The sequence below is a fragment of the Diadema antillarum genome, unplaced genomic scaffold (assembly GCF_040938485.1).
Source record: "Diadema antillarum isolate AM-2024a unplaced genomic scaffold, OU_Dant_1.0 seq00000953_RagTag, whole genome shotgun sequence".
NCBI lineage: Eukaryota > Metazoa > Echinodermata > Echinoidea > Diadematoida > Diadematidae > Diadema > Diadema antillarum.
Window position 1 is genome coordinate 1,364,679 of NW_027271801.1, and position 23,349 is coordinate 1,388,027.

At 39.2% G+C, this 23,349-nt stretch overlaps 1 protein-coding gene across 1 annotated transcript; it reads right to left on the minus strand.

The window, feature by feature from the left end:
• Positions 1-1,071: 1,071 nt before the first annotated feature.
• On the minus strand, positions 1,072-21,859 carry LOC139741798 (UBX domain-containing protein 8-like). Its single transcript, XM_071652389.1, has 8 exons — positions 21,567-21,859; positions 16,784-16,930; positions 15,361-15,434; positions 13,994-14,113; positions 12,278-12,460; positions 11,240-11,281; positions 3,457-3,531; positions 1,072-1,649 (listed from the first exon to the last, which is right to left on the minus strand). The coding sequence occupies exons 1-8, from the start codon at positions 21,592-21,594 to the stop codon at positions 1,473-1,475; spliced, it is 846 nt and encodes a 281-aa protein (XP_071508490.1). The 5' UTR covers positions 21,595-21,859; the 3' UTR covers positions 1,072-1,472.
• Between the last annotated feature and the right edge of the window lie 1,490 nt (positions 21,860-23,349).

A 23,349-nucleotide genomic window follows, 5' to 3' on the forward strand; every position in this document is an offset into this window, starting at 1 on the left:
GGAGAAATTCACTCTGCACCTTCTGACTTGAATGTGTGCTTTTTAAGCGACCATTTCCATCATCAAAAATGGGCTTTGGTCATTCATTCTGTATCTCAGTCCACAATGCTAACCACACGTAAATAACAACTAGCAGGAGTGCCAGAAACACAAGCGAGTGTACAACAGGAACCCACATACCTCCCAATGCAGATTGGTACAAAGAAAAGCTGAATATCAATTCAAACAGAGTGACTTATCACAATCATCTCCGCCTCATTAATTACACTCAATACACAAGCCCTGGAATATTTGTCCACTGTAACACCAAAGGAATAAAAGCAGGAATTCAGTCATGCCTATCTACAATTGTAAATCCACCTGAAGATAAAAGGACTGATCCAATCAGGAAGGCCTACTTTCCTTCTCTCCTTCTCTGTATCTTCTTTTATTTCATCCCTTCTCTTCATCTCTTTTCTCTTCCCTCTATTTAATACATTCTTTTTTTGTTGTGTTTTACACTTACGCCAGTCCTGATTACACTGTTTAACTACCCAAGCAGACTCAGTAAATGCCTATTTAGCATCAGAGATGTGCTTATCATGACTACTGCAACCTTCAAAATTACACTACTGCGATCTCACTCTCTGTGAATTGTCAAGACAGATTCTATCTGTATAAAGTTGCGTAAATTTACACTCAACCTCCATGTCGTAGAACTGGCCAATATTTGTTCCTTTTTTTTCCCCTTGTTTGAAAATAACCATCACCAAGACTACAGCGACAACAAAACATGTAACCCTTACACAGTGACAACAGCATTGCATGATGCTGTATAAGTCCATCGCGGAAAGTTGACAATACATGTTTATGGGCATTTGCATACCAGGTATGCAGAGGCCCATCACTCAATAGTGAATGGGATAAGGCTGCTGAGTTAAGTTGTACAAAGGATAAGTTTCCCTTGTAAGTTCTATTCATCTGTGTTTGTATAGCTGCCCTGAAATGTCTTCCATAATGTAATCTATCCTTGCAAGAAGCAAGTTATCAAGTAAAGGTAATTTGCAACTGATTGTGACAAAATGAATATTTTAATCAGATGAATCTTTTCAGCAATATCCCTGTCCTGCACTATACTACCCATCTGGCCTTGCTTTAATCCCCCTTTCCTATCAAAGAGAACAGGAATGCAATTTTGCCACAGATTTTTGATCTCTGTAAACTGGCTAGCTTCTGATTAAATATGAATGGCATGTGCCCTATTTAGAATTACAGCACTAACTATTGCACACTAAAAAAAGGCCTTCAAATCCAACTGTGTGCTGCATGCTTGACAGAAGCTTGATGCCAATATATTAATTGGCTAACAATAAAATGAAGAGATTGGCAAAGGACCCTAAGTCCATCCCAACCACATCAAAAGGGTAAAAAGCAAGTACGAATGATTCCTCTGTACCGAGTTACCACCCAGCTCAAGGAGTGATGTAACTGTGCTACGAATCAACGTCCCTATCGATCTCTTCCACCGCTATGGCAGCATCACCATCAATCCCGACTTCCTGCAGCGTCTTCTGCCAAGCATGCTGGGATAGGTCCCGTCGGGGGTATACGGTGACGAGCGTGTAGAGCTTCTCGTGGTAGCCCCACTTCATCATCCAGTCAAAGAGGACCTGATTTTGTGAGCAAAGTGTGAAACATCAGAATAAATAGCTGAAATCAGTATGATGATTTAATCTTCCATCAAAGAAGGTTTCTGAGTCTTGTTTTTTAACATGATACAATGGCTTGGACGAAAAAATTCTAAATGGAGAAATGGAAAATTTATGTGTGAAGTTTATTTGACTTTCTATATCGACAGAGAAATGCCTGTTTACTGCTTGTCACAAGCTGATGACTACTGTACAAGATGTTATTTTCAAGGGTTTAATTTTCATGAATTTCGCAAATCACTGTTGGACCGCAAATTTTAACAACACACAAAAATATCTCGAACTGACAGGCATTAGTGTACTTTTGCTAGCCTTAGTGTCAAAATCGTCAAAACGACATTTCGCAAAAATCTCTGTGACCTCTTCGCCAGCAAAAATATCTGCACATGAATATAACAGTATAAACACCCAGTAATATCACATTACTTCACCAGTATTTTTGCTCACATTTTTTTTTCCACACAGTGAATACATATGATACACTTCATCACATATATAAAGAACGGAGCATTTCTCCTTCCTCCTCCTCCTATTTCTATCTCTCGTTCCGTCCCTCACAGACTTTAGTTTGTTTTGAACTCTTCCTGCACACTCCCTTTCATCAAGTGTATTGTGCAGACACAACATGGCATACGGTGGCAACTAAGGATTCAGATTTTTTCCGCAGTGTGCCCACGACGCACCTGAACAAACACACGCCTTCACAGTATTTCCATCATGGACAACAATTCGCTGTGTGATGTTTGTTGTTGGCAACAGCTCTGAAACTTAAAGGACAAGTCCCCCTTCATATACATGTGGATTGAGTGAATGCAGCAATATTAGTAGAACACATCAGTGAAAGTTTGGGGAAAATAAGAAAATCCGTTCAAAGGTTATGAGTCTTTACCTAAGTGACTGCGCAGTCACTGCTGGATGAGATAACTACTACAGTGTATGATGTCACATACGTAGAACTATAAAAGGAAAATATAAAGACAATTTCACAAAATCTTATTTATTGAAAAAAGTGCACATTCCTTCCACTTGTCACTGACATATGTTAAGGGTAATATTATTTCCCCTACCTTCTGAAAGAGGCAAGTCAAGTGTTCACTTATTATGCAAGAAAAGTGAAAATATGTTGAATTTTCTTTATATTTGTACATAGATACAATTTTCTATATATTTCTACATATGTGACATCACAAGCTGTCGTTGTCTTCACATCCGGCGATCGTGGATCTGAAACTTTAAAAATCTATACCTTTTGAACAGATTGTCCAATTTTCCACTAACTTTTACTAATGTGTTCTAATATTGCTGTATTCTCTCAACCCACATGTTTATGAAGGTGACCTTGTTCTTTAATGAAAAAAAAAAATAGAACAACAATGGGCACATTTTCTGTTAGCTGCTATGTCATGGGTAATCAATTTTGCTGAGAATACATGGATCCCTTTGAAATAGGCACCAATTGCTTTGGGATTGCTTGCACTAGATGAGCTAAAGGAAGAATGTACTGTAAAACATGATATATTCGCGGCATGAAATTTTCGCGAATTGGAGCCGACAGCCTTTTTCGTGGCATGAAATTTTCGCGAATTGCTACTGGCATTCAATGCATGTAGTGTAGACAAAAGCTTTCGCGATTTTAATTTCGCGAATTTTGGCACTCGCGAAATTCGCGAAATTAAAATGCACGCGAAAATTCCTCGTTTTACAGTATATTTAGCCTAACAGGACTGTCAATTTTGTTTGTTACGCCCACAACATTACAACACATTACCTGGACTTTATGCGTATATAAAAATCTCCGTGTCTTGCGCTGTCCTGTGACGCCCCTCATAATGACGGTAATACACTGGGATGCAAACAGACAAAGCAAAAAAAAAAAAAAAAAATGCATGAGTCATGTTTAAAGTAAGGTAACTCACAAAAATTTCTACCAGCACATCATACATATTGACACATATGTATGTATACATATTGGCACATATATGCTGGCAGCTCCAAGAACATCTCTTTGGTTATTAATCCATGCCATTTGGAACTTTGTGTGATCAGCATGAATGTTTGCAATAATGCATATATATTCAGGTGGAAAACGAAAGAAAAATGTGCTTGCTGAAATGTCCAAATGATACTGCACTAAAAGTAAAACCAACATGTTAGAAAAAAATGAAAACCGACATCATAGTTTACTACAGATGCCCATGGACACCTAAAACCTGGGTCCATGAGATTATGACATCATTTGCAGCTTCCTGTAAGCCAATTCATAATTTATAAGATAATTATTCAATGTAATTTTCTCATCTTTCAGTATAATTCAGATGTTTGAAGGAAGTATTTTTTTCCCATCTTATCAGACATCTGAAAAGAAAGCTCAAGGTTTATGTATCATGAGTAGTCATAAAGGAACATTATGAATCACAAATAATTGATTGTGACAGTTTATACACACAACACAGATATAGCCTTGTTCAAGTAGCAGCACAATTCAACATGCCTACTACATTCTATGTACCAACATTCACTGGATCAAAGGTGTATCACCAATTAAAAATGTTGAAAGAGCAATCATTCTGTGTCGAATAGGAAGTTTGGAAAGCATGAAATCAACTGAAAGCACTGTCTTTCCCAGTTTTTCTTTTTCCTGGCTCTACATCTCGACCAAGATTCTCCACCTTCCAAACAAATGGAATCTTACAGCAGACAATGAGTATAAATATGGGCTTGCTTGCACTGGATCAAAGGCTACTTCAGCAATGATGATTTCTAATTTGGGGTACTTTCTTCGGGAGTAATTGTAGTTTGGAAAGCAAGAAATCGACTAAAAGTATTATTTTCTTCAGTTTTTCTGGATCCATATTTCTTCTCTTATTTTCCACTTTCTGACCAAGTAGCACCTAAAAGCTTACTGAGTATGAAAACACTGCATGAACACTGCCCAAAACAACATTCAAAACAGCCAACAGCACTGTATGTGTACAATGTGTACAATGGGTTTGTAATGTTCAGAGTATTTTGAGATGATACGACAGTCCTCACACTGAAGATGCCATGGAATTTTAAATCACCTCTATGTAGAGGAACACTACACACACAAAAAAAAAAGAAGAAAAAAAGAGGAGACACAGTGCATTCTCACACAACGTCCTTTCACTTTAACAAAAGATTTTTTTTTCAATGTGTTGAATATCTGTTCCATTTTGTTAAAAACAGAGGAACTCCTCATCTTAACACTAAGAATCAGTTCTTACAATATCAGAACTGAACAAAGGTCTTATTTGGGGAGTCTTTTGTTGGTTTTGAGATCACCTATTCCTGTGTGTCACTTCTGTTGTCAATTTCTGTTCAATGGGCCAAGTACAATTCTCCTATCACCTGCTCCTCAGCAGATAATATGAAAAACTCATTTCTACTCTTTCCAACATTCTAAGACTCTCTTAAATAACCTTCTCAGAAACAAGAGAAAACAATGATATATCAAAAGATTTCTAAAAAGGGAAAACTTTCAAGGGTGCATGCTGTTTCATCAGCAAAGGACACTGATTCTTGTGTGTCCTTCAAGAAATATCCTACAGCCGCCCTGACGCTTGAATGAATTTGGCTTCCGCACTGGCTTCTGCAAATTGGAACATGTTGAAAATTTTGTCACACGTTTCTGCATTGGCCAATTATGCTCCCACATATTGCGAAGAATGTTTCCAGCACTGTCACGAAGTAGTACGTGCCAATGTGCACACCATGTGCAAACTCAAATACTGAAAGTGTCAGGGCAGCTTTTGGCTCTAAAATAGGCTACTTCACATAGAGCATTTGAAAAACTTGATATCCCCTACTGCTGAGAAGGATTCCTGCCTAGTTTGACAGAAATCTGATTTGGCAAAGATGCAAAAATGAAACATCGATTTGGGCGCTGACCCAACTTTTAATCATCTCATGCACATGCACCAAATCAGGTTACCTTGCTGCAACTGTCATGAACATTCTGTATATAAGCCTGACAGTCTGAAAATGACTTGACTGAACTACTTCTGAACCTGCAGAAGATCTCTGAAATTGCTCACTTCTGAGCCTTTGGGCACTGCCCATGGCCCTCTATCATAGGAATAATTTTAAAAACTTCGCATTCCCCTATCCTTCAAGGTCGAATAACCCTTTTGTAAGTGCCACACAATTTTGCATGTTTAAAGAATAATGCATCCTAAAATCATGTATGAAGATTTATAGCAATACACAACACAGAGTTTTACAGAAGAAATGAAAAACTAACCCCATGTCACTTGAGAATATGCTCCCCTTCCATATTGAGAATAGCTGTAGGATTTTTTTTTTTTTCAAAATCTGAATCAATTCACAGGAAATTCATAGTATTGCTTCCCTCTCCATCATTCAAAAAGAAGTTTCCAGTTTTATCATTCTGAGGAAATGTCTGAATTACCTTCCTCTACAATATACCAGCTCATGAAATGAATCTCATTTTCAGTGTTGCAAAAGGGATTCTCAAACTTTATGAATGATCTCTGCCAAGTTTCATTACATTTAAACGAGGGACTTACAAAAAAAAATGCTAAAATTCTTTCAACCCACAACAGACAAAACAGCCATAACAAGTTACCCGAGCCCTTAGCTGGATGAACATAGATTAAAAAGAGGAAACAAAGAGAGAATAGTGGCTTCACAATCATTGTCAGCATACACAATGTACTGAAAATTTGAAGCATCTGTAATTCTGCAACAATTCATAGTCAATGCAGCTGCAGAAAACACCTGTTTGTTTTAGACCTTCAGGGTTGACAAACCTGCTGCATTTTATCTCATGCAACCATTCAAAAAAGAACAGAAAAGAAAAGAAAAGAAAGACTTAACATACATGAGTGGTTACATTCAAATACTTGTTTTGGTATTTCTGTTGAATACACAGTCTCAACTATTTCAGACCGCACAATCATTGAAACCAGGCCAAGAAGCCGTCATTTATGTTTGGAATGAATACAATGTATCTACCTCTATTACTGGCATTCAACCATGCCTTTCGACAAACATACGTGTGCAATACATGATGTAGGTGAGACCGAAGTTTCCAGTTTTATCATTCTGAGGAAATGTCTGAATTATCTTCCTCTACAATATACCAGCTCATGAAATGAATCTAATTTTCAGTGTTGCAAAAGGGATTCTCAAACTTTATGAATGATCTCTGCCAAGTTTCATTACATTTAAACGAGGGACTTACAAAAGAAAATGCTAAAATTCTTTCAACCCACAACAGACAAAAGAGCCATCACAAGTTACCCGAGCCCTCAGCTGGATGAACATAGATTAAAACTAGATATATCGCTACGGCGACTGATATGCCTCCACCATAATGCATGGTTCTCCTAATAGGTCTATAGTACAATGTCTTGACAATGTGTGATGACAGTTTCACACAATTGGCAAAATATTAAAACGACAGGTTTGACACAAATGTGCTGAATGTTCACTTTCCTAGAACTAGGTTCAATTGGATGAATGATTAAAATGTCAGAATGCGGGTATTTGGGGAACTGATGATTTTTACTTGACTTTTGACCCTTTTATAAGTTTATGCATTGAGTAATTTTCAAGGTATTGAGAAAAAGTATAATTTCAGTATCAAATGGGAAAATAGCATTATCTAAACCTGGCCTTTGACCTTTGACCTCACAGTTCCAAAGAGAATCACTGTTAGGTTGAGGATGCATAAATATGTAAGTTTCATGATGATACCTTGAGTTACTTTTGAGATATGGAGGAAAAAGTGCAATTCAGCACTTTCACTTGACCTTTGACCTTTGACCTTTTGGCAAGAAACTTCCCACAGAATATATATTGGGCAATACATGTATACATCAAGTAAAAAAAACAAACCTTCAGACATTGCATAAATATAAGGAAAGTAGTGATATTTTGAGGAGTTGACCTTGACCTTTGACCCTGACCTTTGAAATATGACCCCCAACTTCCCTAAATAATCACTGCCCATTGGAACAAGCATATATACTAAGTTCCATGAAGATACCTTGAACCATTTGCGAGATATGGAGAAAAACATGAATTTTCAACCTTTTTTTTTCACAAAATAACCTGTGACCTTTGACCTTTGACCGCGTGACCCTAAAATCCAAAGAAAGTATTATCCCCCCAGGATATACCCTCATACCAAGTTTGATGTAAAACCACCACACGGTTCTTGAGATATCGACAAAAACAAAACGGGACAGACGGACGGACGGACGACCCGAAAACATAATGCCTCCGGCCACTTCGTTGGTGGAGGCATAAAAAGGAAACAAAGAGAGAATAGTGGCTTCACAATCATTGTCAGTATACACAATGTACTGAAAATTTGAAGCATCTGTAATTCTGCAACAATTCATAGTCAATGCAGCTGCAGAAAACGCCTGCTTGTTTTATGACCTTCAGGGTTGACAAACCTGCTGCATTTTATCTCATGCAACCATTCAAAAAAAAAAAAAAGAAAGACTTAACATACATGAGTGATTACATTCAAATACTTGTTTCGGCATTTCTGTTGAATACACAGTCTCCACTATTTCAGACCGCATAATCCTTGACACCAGGCCAAGAAGCCGTCATTTATGTTTGGAATGAATACAATGTATCTACCTCTATTACTGGCATTCAACCATGCCTTTCGACAAACATACGTGTGCAATACATGATGTAGGTGAGACCAGGGAGGTGTTAGACAAGAGACCCGGGGGTCACACGCTCACCCGAGTATCGCAATTTCACCTTCTATGCATTCTTGCACACTCTTACCCGAGAACATTGGAAACTTAGGTCTGCAGGCAGCCCTGGATCTGCAATGAACAAACTTGGAACTAAAGTCATCAATGTACAAACTCATGGTATTAACTATGCTTTATCATTTCTGGTTCTAGAGTAGAAGATTTTAAATATTCCTTAATGTGGGGGGGGGGGGGGCCTAGGGGGCCCCAAAGAGGGACATGGTGCCCATTTGAAGAAATTGAGATTCTATCCCCCTAGGGATGCTACCTGCTAAGTTTGGTCAAAATTCATCATGAGGTTTTCAAGAAGATGAACATGTACAATTCAGGCCCCATTACAACTGTAGGACTTCTCTCCATCCCCTCTCCTGGGTCCCAAGGGGGGTACCCCTGATTCCGCCAATCCCATGAACAAACTTGAATCTACAGTCATCAATGTACTAAGTCATAGTATTATCTAAGCCCTATCACTTCTGGTTCTACAAGATTTTTAAAGATTCCTTAATTTTAGGGTGTTTGGGCCCCCCTGGGGTCCCCAAGGTGGGCCATGGAGCCTATTTGAACAAATTGAGATCCTATCCCCCTAGGGATGCTACCTGCCAAGTTTGGTGAAAATCGGTCATGGGGTTCTCAAGAAGAAGATGAAAATGTAAAAAGTTTACGCACGACGGACAACGCACGACGGACGCCGGACGAAGAGCAATCGCAATAGCTCACTTGAGCCTTCGGCTCAGGTGAGCTAAAAAGGAGAGACACCTCTTCGTAATTCATGCAAACACATGTTTTGGTTCAAAGTGTTACAATGGAATGTCTAGCATTCCACTATACACTTTGAAGTCATATGCTCTGCACCGCTCTAGTTGCAAGGCGAAGTTCGGAGACGAAGAACGCATTTCACCTTTCGTTGAATTACAAGCTTTATTTCCCCGTAAAATTTTAAATGAAATACTCGAATTGATTAAGAGTAGTTTAGGAAAGAATTCAATATCATAAACATGTATTTCTAGTTTCTTCGTAATGCGCAAATTGAAATGAAATGAAAATTAGGCCATCTTAAAAACCTAATATTTTTCAATAATGTGCACATTTCTGCATGTTAGTTTTCTATCCTTTAATCTGGGATATTTTGATCTTTCAAATAAAGTACTCCGCTAAAGCGTGCACCAGCTTGCTTTTAAACTATTTGCTGTTAAGATTGTCAGTTTTACACTGCATTTTGATTCGCTGCTCCAATTGAAGGTACACAACTTCATTGTTGCCATCACATTGAAAGAGAGAGAGCGAAATGCAGTAGGGGCAAGTATTTCTAGATGTGAGAGCGCTAGTCCCGATTATTGATGCTCTCTTTTGTCGAAGCACCTGATTTCCACCAGTAGTTAAGCGCATAACTTCTCGGCGGTGCCGCGCATGACTTCAAAGGAGAGCAGGAGTTGTCTCTCCTTTTCTAACACCTCCCTGGTTAGACTTGACTGCACACAATCTATGCCGACAGATCACTGAAAAGCAAATAGATGCCGTCTAGTGAAAGAAGAAAGAACAGTTTGCCGTATTTGGTAGGTTGAAAACTAGACAAAACAAAGAGCCCCAAAGGGTCTGGATGCTCACTAAGGCTTCAAACATATTCATCATTGCTGCAAATTTTTTGTGGTGCCCTTGATAGCATGTTAAACTGATTAAAAGTACCTCTTCAGGAGCCTCACAAACCGTTTCGGTCTCCAGTAGCCCCATCCCATGCCCCCTATGGGAACTACTACATACTACACCTTTTTAATGCATCCCCTACCCCAAAATTTAAGATACAGCTGTTTGTTTCCCAATTTGGCTAAGGGAAGTGAATATATCCAGTGAATATTGCTTCACTTTCTCTATTCCTGCAGGAATCTACTGGTCATCAGAGGATAACCAAGGGGTCTAAGGCAATTACCCCCTGGGCAATTACTCATACCCTTCCCATGGCCCTAATCCTAATCCTAATCCTGAACCTAATCCTAACCCTAATCCAAACTCCTAACCCTAAACCTAACCCTAGCCTTTACTCTGACCTTACCACTAACCAGTATTTAGCCAGGGGGTAATTGCCCTCTGGGGGTAATTGCCCGGATACGTAACCAAGGCTTGACATTAGCAGTAGCCGGCGCCACTAAAAACTGATGTCAGACCACCAAACTTCAAAGAGGTTATAGTTTCGCGGCCCGATCAGGCAACTACGAATCAAAGTGAATTATTACATTTCCTTTTATTTGGGGCCAAAACATTTCTTTTTTGGACCACCAAAAGTTCAAATTTAACAACTTTAGTGGCCCAACAAACCACAAGAGAAAAAAAGTTAGCGTCAAGCCCTAATAACTCTTTCCATACAAATACATAATTTAATCCACAACGAAGCACAAAAAACTATGACACTCTACTGTGTGAACCATCATATCAACCTTCTTTTATCTTTATCAATAAAACTGTCATTCTATAGACTTACTTGAAAAATGAGGCAAGCATAGACAAGCAAATGCCAATGCAAATAGGAAACATAAAACTGGAATCTACAGCTACTGTATCTCTACCGAGAATGACTTTACCCAATCATCTGTCAGTCAGTTTTTCAGATTTATAAGCACAATCTTTGGAGAGCTACGAGGCAATGAAAACTCTTGCAATACAAGAATTGTATTTCACTAAATGTGAGACAAAGGTCCTACTTGCACTTTTGTTTTAAATGTCATTTTCTTTTGACACATCATACATTGCACCGATAAATGCCTCCCTCTTATGTTCTACTTGGCAGATTCTTACCTCAGGAGATCCATGCTCTGGTTCTTCGGGCAATTCAATAACCTTGGACCAAAATGAGAACAAAAGCACAAATGTTACATTACAGTTTTATATAGCACATCAACACATAGTGAATATGTTTCCATCAATGCACTCAAGAAAAAGAACGACTACATGTATAATAGAATTTTAAAAAAATTGTAATTACCTCAAGTTCTCTATCATTATGCTAGAAAAGTGAACATGTGTTGAATTTTCTTCATATTTTCTTTATATATTGTTGTCCATACATGACATCATGAGCTGTAGTAAAGAAAGTCTTATCAAGCCATGATGGCACTGAAACTCTAAAAAATTCATAACTTTCGAGGGGATTGCCCTATTTTCCTCAAACTTTCACTGATGTCTTCTACTACGAGTGCTTTCACTTAATCCAGACTTGTATTTCAGTTTGGGTTTACTTTATAAAAGGCCAACTACACTATCAACCAACAGTTTGAGAAACTAAGAAGTCAACAATAAACATCTTGTGACTTTTTACATTTGACAAAATTTTAACTTTGTTGTTCCATCACAAGTGTTCCATCACAGGTGAAAATAGTTATTTTCTGCATGATAGATATATGATTTGTTCTTTTATATGATTTGCTTGAAAAAAAAAACAACAACCACTGACATATCTACATATATGATCATAAGTATTTGAATTTATCACTTCCTAAATCATTTATGTATTAGGCACTTTTTATTCTAAGTTTACTTCATGCATTTTGCTCTCTATGAGTATCGCCTTTTCTTTCGATTTTGTATTATGGAAAGGTTGCAGAAATCAATAAATGAACTCAACTGAATATTCATTTATGTACGGGGCCAGCTAAATTGTCTTAATGGCCACACCTGTTTCTAATGGCCAACATTTATGTTTCCCTTGAGTGGTTGCTCTTGTCAGATTTGACTGCATTTCCTCCCCCCCCCCCCCCCCCCCCACTTCCACCCCTTTCCCCTCTCCCATCTCTCTCTCTCTCTCTCTCTCTCCCTCTCCTAGGTTGTGGGACTCACTCGTTTGGCCTGCTTTGGTTCTGGACGATGAGGAGGTAGAGGTCTTGGTGGATTTGTGGCTGCTTCGGGAAGCCTCCTGGCAATGGCTGCATCCCGGCTGGTGCCCTCAAGGTCCCTACGTCTCAGGGCAGGACGGGACTGAGGGCCCTCTCCCAGAGTCCCAGAGTCAGAGTCATCATCTGACTACACGGAAAAAAAAAATGAAAATAGTGTTGCAAGCTTGATACTTGATAGCAGGCACTGAAAATTCATGAAGAAACACAAAATGAATGAATGAATGCAACACAACTGTTACCTAGAGCTAATTCAACTGCTTCACAAAATGGACTCAGGTAATGCAGTGGTCTCATGTTATTAGATTCTGCTCAACGTATGGCCCCTTATCAAATGTACGTCAAGTTCATTCAGATATTTGACAGATTGTCTTAAACCCCTCTACATTTCTCATTACTTCTATCTTTATTGTCATGTTGCATTCCCAGTATAACTGTTTTAGCTGACATTATGGCTGCAAATTAAAATTCTAGCCAAATTTGGTGAGCTTTGCCCAACATCTTTGGACATTTGATCCAGGTACCATTCCTCCTTCCCACCAACCAAACATTTCATTACCACTGGACATTCAGAGCTGACGTTATGGTAAGAAAATGAAATTTTATGGGCTAATTGAAATAACCTTTGGAGCTTGAGCGACAATATATCACCCACTCATTCATTCAAATAGAGTGTTCAGTCTATTCATTTCTATTCATCCCACCAAATCATTGTAACACATGATATTTCTAAATCAAATTAGGTCTTGAGAAATAATATTTTTTGGCAAACTTTCAGCGACTTCTGTCTGAGTTGGATTGCACCCTAAATCTAATCAGCAAATCAGCAGCTGCCCGACAGGTCCTTCACGGGTGCATTGTCTAAACTACCTTGTGACTACCTCTACTCACAAGAATACAATATATTCCTGTGTACGAGTATCTACATACAGTCCAGTACTACTTCGCCATAGACAGAAAGTACTTCTGATTTTACAATATTAATTTCATTTCTCATAATGATATTCTTAAATCTTGACTACATACAATAGTCACTGATCATATCGTTAGCCTTTAGACAGTTCACACCACTATTGTGATATTTCTGTGTTGTATCTCCATCTATCATAACTTCAAACAGTAGTGTATACTGGTACTACATTCATTTACGTTAAAGACACACTCACTGCAAGTTTTCTCTCTTTTTTTTGTATTTCTAGAGATGTGACCCCAGCACGTTCAAATGATGGCATTGTTATTTTTACTTATCAATTGTTTACTGGAAATAAATGTCATTGAACTGAACTGACAAAAAGAAAAAAAAATTTCAAACTAGCAAGGAATAATACAATGGTGGGTTAGACTGCAAAAACTTGCACCTGCCAATGTAACAAGGTATATTCACTACTTAATCATATCGCATAAAACCAACATGCATACAAAATCAACCCCACAAATGGCATACGTTATCTGGTTTACTAGCAATTTCAGGCAATCTAAAACACTAACAGACATCTAAATCACTGCTGGCAATCTTCTGAAGCGGCTCTGAACCACCTGTGAAAGGCCCCTGAATATCAAAAGTGCCCTAGATAATTCCTCGCCTATTCCCCACAAACTTCCCCAGAGAGGCTCCCATTGTGAGGTTATGTACTACTTGAAACATACAAAAATGTACACTCACCCTTGTTCTTTCCCCTCTTCCCTTCCAGGCCGGGCCAGCAAACCTGTAGAACTCCTTTTCAAGATCAGCTTTCTTAGCCTCTTCTCGAGGCAAGAGGACTCTCTCTTTGTAGCCTTCTGCCTGGACAACAGCAAACGAGTAAATAAACGAAACTGATAAGATATGGAGCACAGTCAAGTCTTATCCTCAAATTTGATTTTCAATAGCATAATTCACCTTTTTTTTAAATGTAATTAAGACATATCATAAATTCTAAGCATGGCATCACACCTAGTTCAAGGATCTTTATCATGACATGGCCATTTTTTTTTTCCAAACAGTATGGTAACTAGTAAATGTATTTTAAAAATATATATGTATGTATATCAATATCATATGTAACTAACGAATGTAATAGAAAAAACAAAAACACTTCAAACACCCTGTATACAACAGATAACCAAAATACCTTAAAGTTGATGAAACAGTAATCTTCTTAAGTTGTTGTTTTTCTCCTTAAAAATCTGTTTTCCATAATTACTAATGCTTTACACTTTATGTACATACACACAATAGTATGTAACAATGCAAGTCACTGATGTACTCGTATCACAGATGTCTTCATCCTTGACTACACAGTCACAATCACTCCCTTGTTACAATGTATGTGGATAATAACTGGTAAACACAAAATAACATTCTTTGTGAGTTGCTATCATCTTTGTCATGTGACTATGACAATGCTTTTTCAAAAGTTCCCTGCATCTTTTCATTTGCTCTGTATACACTAACCCCCCTCCCCCCCCCCCCCAAAAAAAAAAGCATGAAAAAAAATCATAAAATATCAACTGAGGTTCAAAGTTTAAGTACAAATTCATGATGTTTGCAATTAATCATGATTAAAAATCTGAAAAAAATTCTGGGAACTGAAGAGCATGTCTCCTTACTGACATTGTATACATACACCAAGATGAATCTTCAGGAATCTTTGGGGCAATATTTGATTAGATATTATCAGCCGTTCACATTGATAATCCTCAATTCTATCATGAGCTGCAGTTGACTTTTAATGCACAAAGCTCATGAGTGACTGGCTTTGTTTTCATGAAAGAGAACAAGCTCAATGTATTATCCTGCAGTCCACAGCAACAAGTTCTCATTGAATCTATAATACATGAGACATCACGCTACATGCATGCTTTGGTTTTTAATTCAAATTCATCAAAGTATGAAAACTAGCATACCACAAATTGTTAATTGAGTAAAATGCAGATCTTTAAGAATTCCAGACGATCAATAAAAAAAGTTAAATAAATATTTTTAAAAAATGCTGAAATGTGACAACCCATGTTCCAACGTAGACTAGCAAAATTATCACAACTGCATACCTTGCTCTCATGATCCTCTTGCAATTTCTTTCTGGCTATTGTTCGTTGTTCGGCTAGAACTGAATCAGGTAGTTCTGGTATGGAAAAGAGGTGTTGCAAAACAATAAACACATGTAAGCGTCAGAATACAGGTTTTTAAATATCATTTCAATGGTTGTATGCCAATTTGGTCTTTAAAACGAATATAACATGCATGCTACCCACAAATGTTGCAATCACCTTGACAAGACACATAAATTTTTGTCTGTAATGAGCAGAATCATCTCCTTGACTCAGCTCGGGGTATGTGATGTCTTGTGGCCATTCAATACTTTTACTGGCATGTTAGTCTGCTATTCACAGATGTAATTCATGTCTTCTCAAAAGATCAAAGAAAAATTACCTGGTATATTGGAATCTTTGATAGTATAACAAGTCAAATGTCAAGCAATGGCTTGCCTATATATCACAATGCTTGTTTATAGTGTTTTTCATAGTGAGTTCATTGACCTTTTGACATTTGACCTGGCCAGACTTCACCAATATTTCTAATTGACAGTCTTCATTAAGTGATGTACCTGTGATGCGAGTTGCGTGGTCATAGCTCAAAGCCGTGGAAAGTTATGGAGAGCACACCTCAATATCACAAGTACAGTGCTATTAATTGCTAATCAGGGAAAGTTCTTGGACATTTTGACCTTTGAACTTGTCAGACTTCACCAACATTCAGAGACAGACTTGAATGCCATTTTTAAGTGATGTACCTGTGGTGCAAATTTGGTTGGTCATAGCTCAAAGCTGTGGAAAGTTGTTGAGAGTACACCACAAAATACTCGAGGTGTAGCGCTTATCAGGCAAAGTTCATTGACCCATTGACCTCTTGACCTTTGGCCTCGTCAGACCTGATCCACATTCAAACTAGCCCAGCAGTTTCAGGTTCTGTACCTGTGGCATGAGTTTAGTGGTCATAGCTAAAAGCTGTGGAAAGTTGAGAGTGCACCAAATTGTCAATGATGCTGTAGTGGCCGCAGCTGCTGTCGGTGCCGACGACGTGACAAGAAAGTGACGCTCATGTCTCACATTCGCTTTGCAGGCAAAAAAAAAGGGGGGAGGCAAACAAAATTTGTACAAGTGGTAGGGCATGGTCATGTGACAAAGAGAACTAATTTTGAGGTGCTGTGAAAACACTAGCAGTGAATGGTGAAGTGATGTTTGTGCTAGAATGTTCATTTTTCATATCTAGGTAAGCGACATGTAATTACTGCTAGAAAATGCACAGATCTATTAAATGCGTTTGTTCTTGTGCCTCTCAGTCTCTTGGGCATAAACAATTCACTGTATCTCCAGATACGTTGAGAATATCAAGTTCATCACTAAATCCTCTGCATTTATGCCTTGCTTCAATACAGTAGTATTCCACAGCATCTGATCCCAGATTACTCACTCTTCTTTTCTTGAGTCTCACTTGTGAACCATGGCATCAGACTCTCGAGGATTTTCTGGATGCGTCCTCCAAAGTAGAGCAGGAAGAGCATCAGCAAAGCGAGGTAGAAGAAAAACACTCCAGCCAGACGGACGCTCTCCCGGAAATCTGATTGCAAAGCAGAGAGCCAAGTTTCACTGGTTATAGCCAGCTCCTGGAAAATTTAAGCAAAGATTTTCAATGGGCAAGCTCTTACCTTGTATCCTTCCAAATACAGTCAACCTCGCCTAAGTCAGTTCTATTTGGATTGAAGAAATAGCGACTTAGAGAAAAGTTTACTTGTGAGGGATTAAGATCTATAAAATATTTATGAACAGAAAAATACTTGAAAAGACCTTTGACTTCTAAAAGGTGATTATTCGACTTACGCAAGGTCGACTGTAAGTACTAAAAACAGAACCATACACACTGCATCATTTCATGAATTTTGGCACATTTGACACTACTATATCTTGGACATGGGCTCCATTTTGGAAATGAATTTGCTATTATCTGCAGATTTGCCATTAACTGCACCATTACAACTGCAGTAATAATAGCAGCTGACCGATATATCGCACTCTGTATCTTGTCTTATCAAAGTCTGGCTTCACGGAATCCCTTCCTAGCAGCTGCTATTGGTAACATCAAGGATACAAACAATAAAACACGGCAACTGTATCATGCAGGGTGAAAAGGAAACAAAAGGCGTTTTCACATCAGCCCGATAAAAATCCAAGCTCGAGATATTTTTTAATTTCCCAAGTCAGAAAATAGCGCGCTATTTCGAAACATCGGGCTGATGTGAAAATGCCTAGAGAGAAGGATTCATTAGAAAGACACGTTAGAAAAAGATATGGGAGAGGATAAAAAGGAAAGACCCTTGTAGTTGGAGGGAAAAATAACCTGTGAAAGAAAAAAAGAACAATTTGGCAGTAAGTACAGTTAATTAGGAAATTGAGAAAGTTAGACAAGAGGAAAAACACAAAGAAATGATTGAAAGGAAAGATAGGGAAATTTAGGTATAGATCAGGCCCTAGTTATGGGCCTGTAGATTCTACCTAAAAACGAAAGAAGAAAAGGTAGAAAAGAAAAAGAAAGATACAAGTTGCAGCGCACACTTGTGCACATGCTCAACCGCTTTGAAGCTACACTGCTAATGCAAAACTTGGCAGAGGAAAAGAGAAAAATAAATTTTAGCTTTTCAACGACACCATAGAAAAAGCTGCTGTGTGGCTACATTCAGACCAAATAATCGACACTTGGCCTTGTGCATGCGCTGAAGATAAATTTATTCGTACCTGGTACTGTGCTTGTGTACAACTAGAGCTAGAGTAGCCCAACCAGACGTCGTGCTGGCGCACAACGTCTGACGGTCTGTGATACACCAATCTACTAAACCCCTCGAACACAACCACACAACAAAACTGTTGAAAATTTCCATGTTCTTATCACAAATTTTATGAATCACTCACGTGAATTGAGATGCTTGGACTATTATGAGCATGGTATATCAGTCCATAGTGAGCCCTCATACAACATACACTGAGCAAAAAGTCCAATCTTAACCCGGAATGTTGTGATCATCGCTGGGCGATTCAAAATAAATCTTTCCCAGCTTTGAACGATGCAAATTGCACTGCTAGAGTTTGTACGCCCGCATGGTCGACAGCGCCCCCTTTGCCCATCATTTTGCAGTGCTGTGCCGACATTTCAAATCATTTCTGCGATTTCTACGATTTCTGCGGTGTACAGGATTAAAAAAGGTGTCATTTTTAGTAAGATGTGAAATATGTACCACGGTAGGTCAATATCAATAGCTGAAGACAGTAGCTAAATAGATAAAGTTTTCATCTTATGTAGTCTGAGTAACAAATATGGTGCAGTAAATTCAAAACAGAATCGCCGCCCCGGAATTATAAGATTAGGTAGTGTCCACAAGGTACAGCCCTGTTGTGACTTACACTTTCGTACAGCGACAGGGCTGTGTATAGTTAGAGCTAACTATACACAGCCCAGTCGCTGTAAATAGTGACAGGGCTGTACCGTCACGACCCACAACACAAAGAGAGTTCAGCGATCGCATTGCAATCGCTTTGAGTTTTGATACTTTAGATCATTTTTTGTCACCTCAAACTCATCTAATGTAAATCTTCATTAATGAGACTTCATATCTATGCTATCAATATTGACATGCACATTTTACAACTTACCGAAAATGATGATTACATGCAGCATGTGCGAACCGTACCATCGTCTTTCACGCCAGGCCATTTTGAATATCGGGGGGTCACACAATCTGAATGCACATTCAAAAGGTCGCGCTGTCGACTATGCTGCTACACTCAAGCAGCGCACGCACGCAAAAGATCTCTCCGCAGCGCATACGCATAATTTGCAGCGGTCAAGGCGCCATTTTGAATTCTGCAACGATGAACCCCGACGGTCAGGGATTGTGCCAGAAAGTGTCATTTTTTTGTTCCATGGACTTATCATAAGGGCTCTCTATGGACTTAGGAATAAGGACTTCTGTAATACAAGCATTTTTATAAGAAACGTATAAATTTTCATAAGTTTTGTAGTTGTGTTGTGGTTCCCCACTCTGAAGGTACTTGCCTCTACTGTCAGACACTGTGCTTTGCACAGCGTCTGGTCGGGCTAAGTTAGAGCTAGAGCAGCATTTCAAACAATCAAGATTTTCCAACAATTTTCCAACACTTGTAATGTCTACTAAAAAGTGTTACAACTTAACTCAACTTTGGAGACTCAGATGCAAGTTACTGAATTAGCTGAATACTTAGTAATAAGGGTGAGTTTGTGCATGTTTGGAGATCATTTAACAATCAGTTGCGAAAGTACACAAGCACCGGAGATATCATGATGGGGTAATAAAACATATTATTTTGATAAATTTATAAGACGATAATCTCACAACATCTGGAGGCTGGGTACTATACTAACCCCGTCCTGACGCGGCCCCAAGGCGCTGTATCAAACCAGTAACATCGGTACGGGTAGGGGTCGCTGGTGCAGGTCGCTGGTGCGATTAGCTGGGTACATGCACAGCCACAGCCGGCAATCCTGGGTTTCTAGCGGCGAGTGAGTACAGCCTGCATTTTTGGTAAATTCTAACAGTAGAGGGTCTTGAATTTACTAACGTTAGTAGAACTCAGAACTCTATGTGCTAGCTAACTGGTTAGAGACTAGAAACACTACAACAGAGACGAGAACTCTAACGTTAGCTGACTTGTGTCTGTGATAGTGTCTAACGTAAGTCATTAACCTAAAGGTCCGGTCCCACTGCACTTACAGATGCAAAGAGGATGTAAAACGTTAAAAAAATCTTGCCATCCGTTGGAAAACGCTACGCATCCGCTGTGTACTCATCGCATACGTGTTTCATACGCTCTATCCATCAAGCATTGGTCCACTGTGATTTCATCCACGCAAAAAGTTTTAAGCTGCTTAAAACTTTTAGAACAGATGAACTTTCCGCCATGTACGATGTAAATCCACGACATACAAGCAACAAACGTTGTATGTCGGTTATCATCCCTTAAACGTCCGCTGTATCCTCTCTGCATCCTCTGGGCATTCTCGCAACTCACATCCGCTGCAGCTGAAAACGGAAAGAGGGAGGAAAGATATGGTACATGGAATGTCTATACATTGTTAATAGCACAGAAATAGAAAGGATGTAAGCGTATGCATCTCGTATATAAAGTATTTAGAATGGACAGAGTGTTTGTTTCTGTAGTGTTAGGCGTACGTGATGCATCCGATTTATCTGCTCTGCATCCGCTCTGCATCCGCTCTTTCCGCTATGCGTCCGTTTCGCAATTATCTGCGGTAACCCCTTCGGAGCTGTCAACCCCTTCCATCCGCTGGGCTTTCAATGAACATCCGTTTAACATCCCCGCTACATACTTATTTAAAGTTACTACCCACATCCGATCTTTTTCCGTTCTGTCGTCGCAAATTTTGTCAATTTCTGGAGTGGATGAAAGCGGATGGAGCCATCCCCAAAATTTTGCTCGTCCGCTGTATCCTTTCTGCATACGTTTTGTGTCCATCGGCCAGGGCAGTGGGACCGGGCCTTAACCTTGGCGCCGGGCGCTATACACAGTACATAATACACGTGTTGGGGTCGCTGTAGCCCTGGGGACCGCACCGCAAGGCCCAATGCTGCACGTTGAGGCTTCGCAGTTAGGGTCGCTGCTGCGCTGCGGTTATCACAGACAGAAAGACCCGTCTGTTATTGCTCTCCTCCAGGGGATCCGTGAAGCCAGACGTAGTCTCCGCGGAACATTTCCCCGACGACCAGATACAGACCGATCTTTCGGTCAACGGTTATCACTAACCCTAAGACTAAGTTAAGTTAGCTGTTAGTAAATTCTACATCAATGGTCCTATTTTACAAGTGTTTATTATGTCTGAGGGTGTTTCATAACGCTGTTCGTAAAGTTACAAACAACTTACGAGCGACTGGTAATCAGTTCTTGTGCTGAATTATGGAAATTCTATAACGCTAGCACGTCAGAACTGGGGCCGGGGTGTTTCACAAAGCTGCTCGTAAAGTTACGAGTGTCTTACGTCTACGAGCGACTGGTGATCAGTTCTTGTGCTGAATTATGGAAATTCTGATAAGTATAGCACATCAGAACTGATCACCAGTCGCTCGTAAGATGTTCGTAACTTTACGAACAGCTTTATCATGTTTATGAAACAGGGCCCTGATTAACGTTAATTAATGAAAGAGGATTACCCAAGTGTTCCATCGTGTTTGTAGACATGCGGGCACCGACGACATGCGATAGTGAGCTGTCTTTCGGTAAATAAGGTTCCACTCCCAGGAAAACTGAAATCAACAGCAGCACCTAACCCGGGAAAAGATCTAGGCCTACACAACAGTATTACACTACAGGCAGAGTGCGTAGCTTTGATTACAGGTCAGATATTGGTACCTCGCCTCGAGGTACAGTAGTCAGTACACGTAGTAACGTGTAACACGTACACGTGTCGGATTGGAAACTGTCAGCTTCGCTGGTCACACTGCTTGTTGTGTGTACACTGCACTGCATGTTGTTGTGCCTTGTTTATGAGCACGACTGAGACACCCAAAGAGAACCTCTTAGCGGCCATCCACCACCGCGAGCTCGCACCACAAGAGTTCTGTGGCTCGCACGCACAGCGCCTCGGTAGAGTGTGATCACACTCGATAGAGGGCGTTTTAGCGCCCGAGGATTTTGAACTGAGGGTCCCGACGTCGTCGGTCGTGGCTTCATCATCGCATCGTATCGCATCGCATTGCATTGTATCGCTCTAAAAGAAAGAAAGAAAGAGAGAAAGAAAGAAAGAAAGAAGAAGGAAAAAAAACCCGTCTAGAACCAGTGTAACTTTACAATTGGGATTAAATTAGGACCAAAAGCCCAGCAAACACATAACGTTTTCAGAACGGTTCCTCAACGTTTTTTGAGGTTCTGAATGATTATAGGCTACGTCTTTGTCTATAACACTTACAAACGTGTTTAAAACGTACATAATAATAGGGCTTGATTACGTCAAAAAATTGGACTTATTGTTAGCATTCATCGCAAAGCACATGATTGTGGAAAACGTTTGTATTATAAAAAAAGTCAATTGACGTTACAAGATCAAACAACCTTTACAAAACGTTTGGAAACGAAGACCTGAATATGAACGACCCAAGTCCAATTTTTGGCCAAATTCAGTTTGACATGGGAAATTGTAGTTTATGCATGGACTCATCTTGTGTATAAATGATAAATCCTAATTACCCCCGGAAGTGCCTGAAATGAAGAATGAAGGACTTGGGTCATTCTTACATGCAGTGCTTACATGCATATTGTAGCGCCCTCTATCATCCTCTCATCTCTATGGCAGAAAAGACCCAAGTCCATAATGATTCAAAGAACGACCCAAGTCCGTCACACAAAATGGCCTCTCCACAATAATAATGTAAATGTTAATTGTCATAATAATATATGTTCTAATTTGTATATACAATGTTGCCTTCCCATCACAGTTAAATAGAACATTATTGGACAAATAAAAAAGATATGAAGTTTTTTTAAGCTTACTCGAAATGGTCTTCCATGGACTTGGGTCGTTCTTATATTTAGATACTAAAACGTTATCGGACGTTACAAAATTAAACTAACAGTACCGAACGTGTCCATCAGGAAGTTTTTCCCCGGACCCGTCAGTATTTTTTGTTGAACATTGATTAAAATATGTGTTAAAAACGTCCAATTCCAACCGAGCAAACACACTGACCGTTTACAGAACGTTCACAAAACGTTTTATTATAGGTCCGCTATACGTATTTTATTGGTTTCTATATCATCTATTGAATATTCATGATATCTATGAAGATTCAAGTAAGAAATTCTAAAATTTGATATCTAGTGGAAATAGATAAAAAAAAATTAGGCTCAAACTTTCTAACTGCGTTAGAATTGTTTTAACGTTACTGTTCACTTATTCACAATATCAAATGTAAGACGTATTTTGAAAGGCCTAAGATT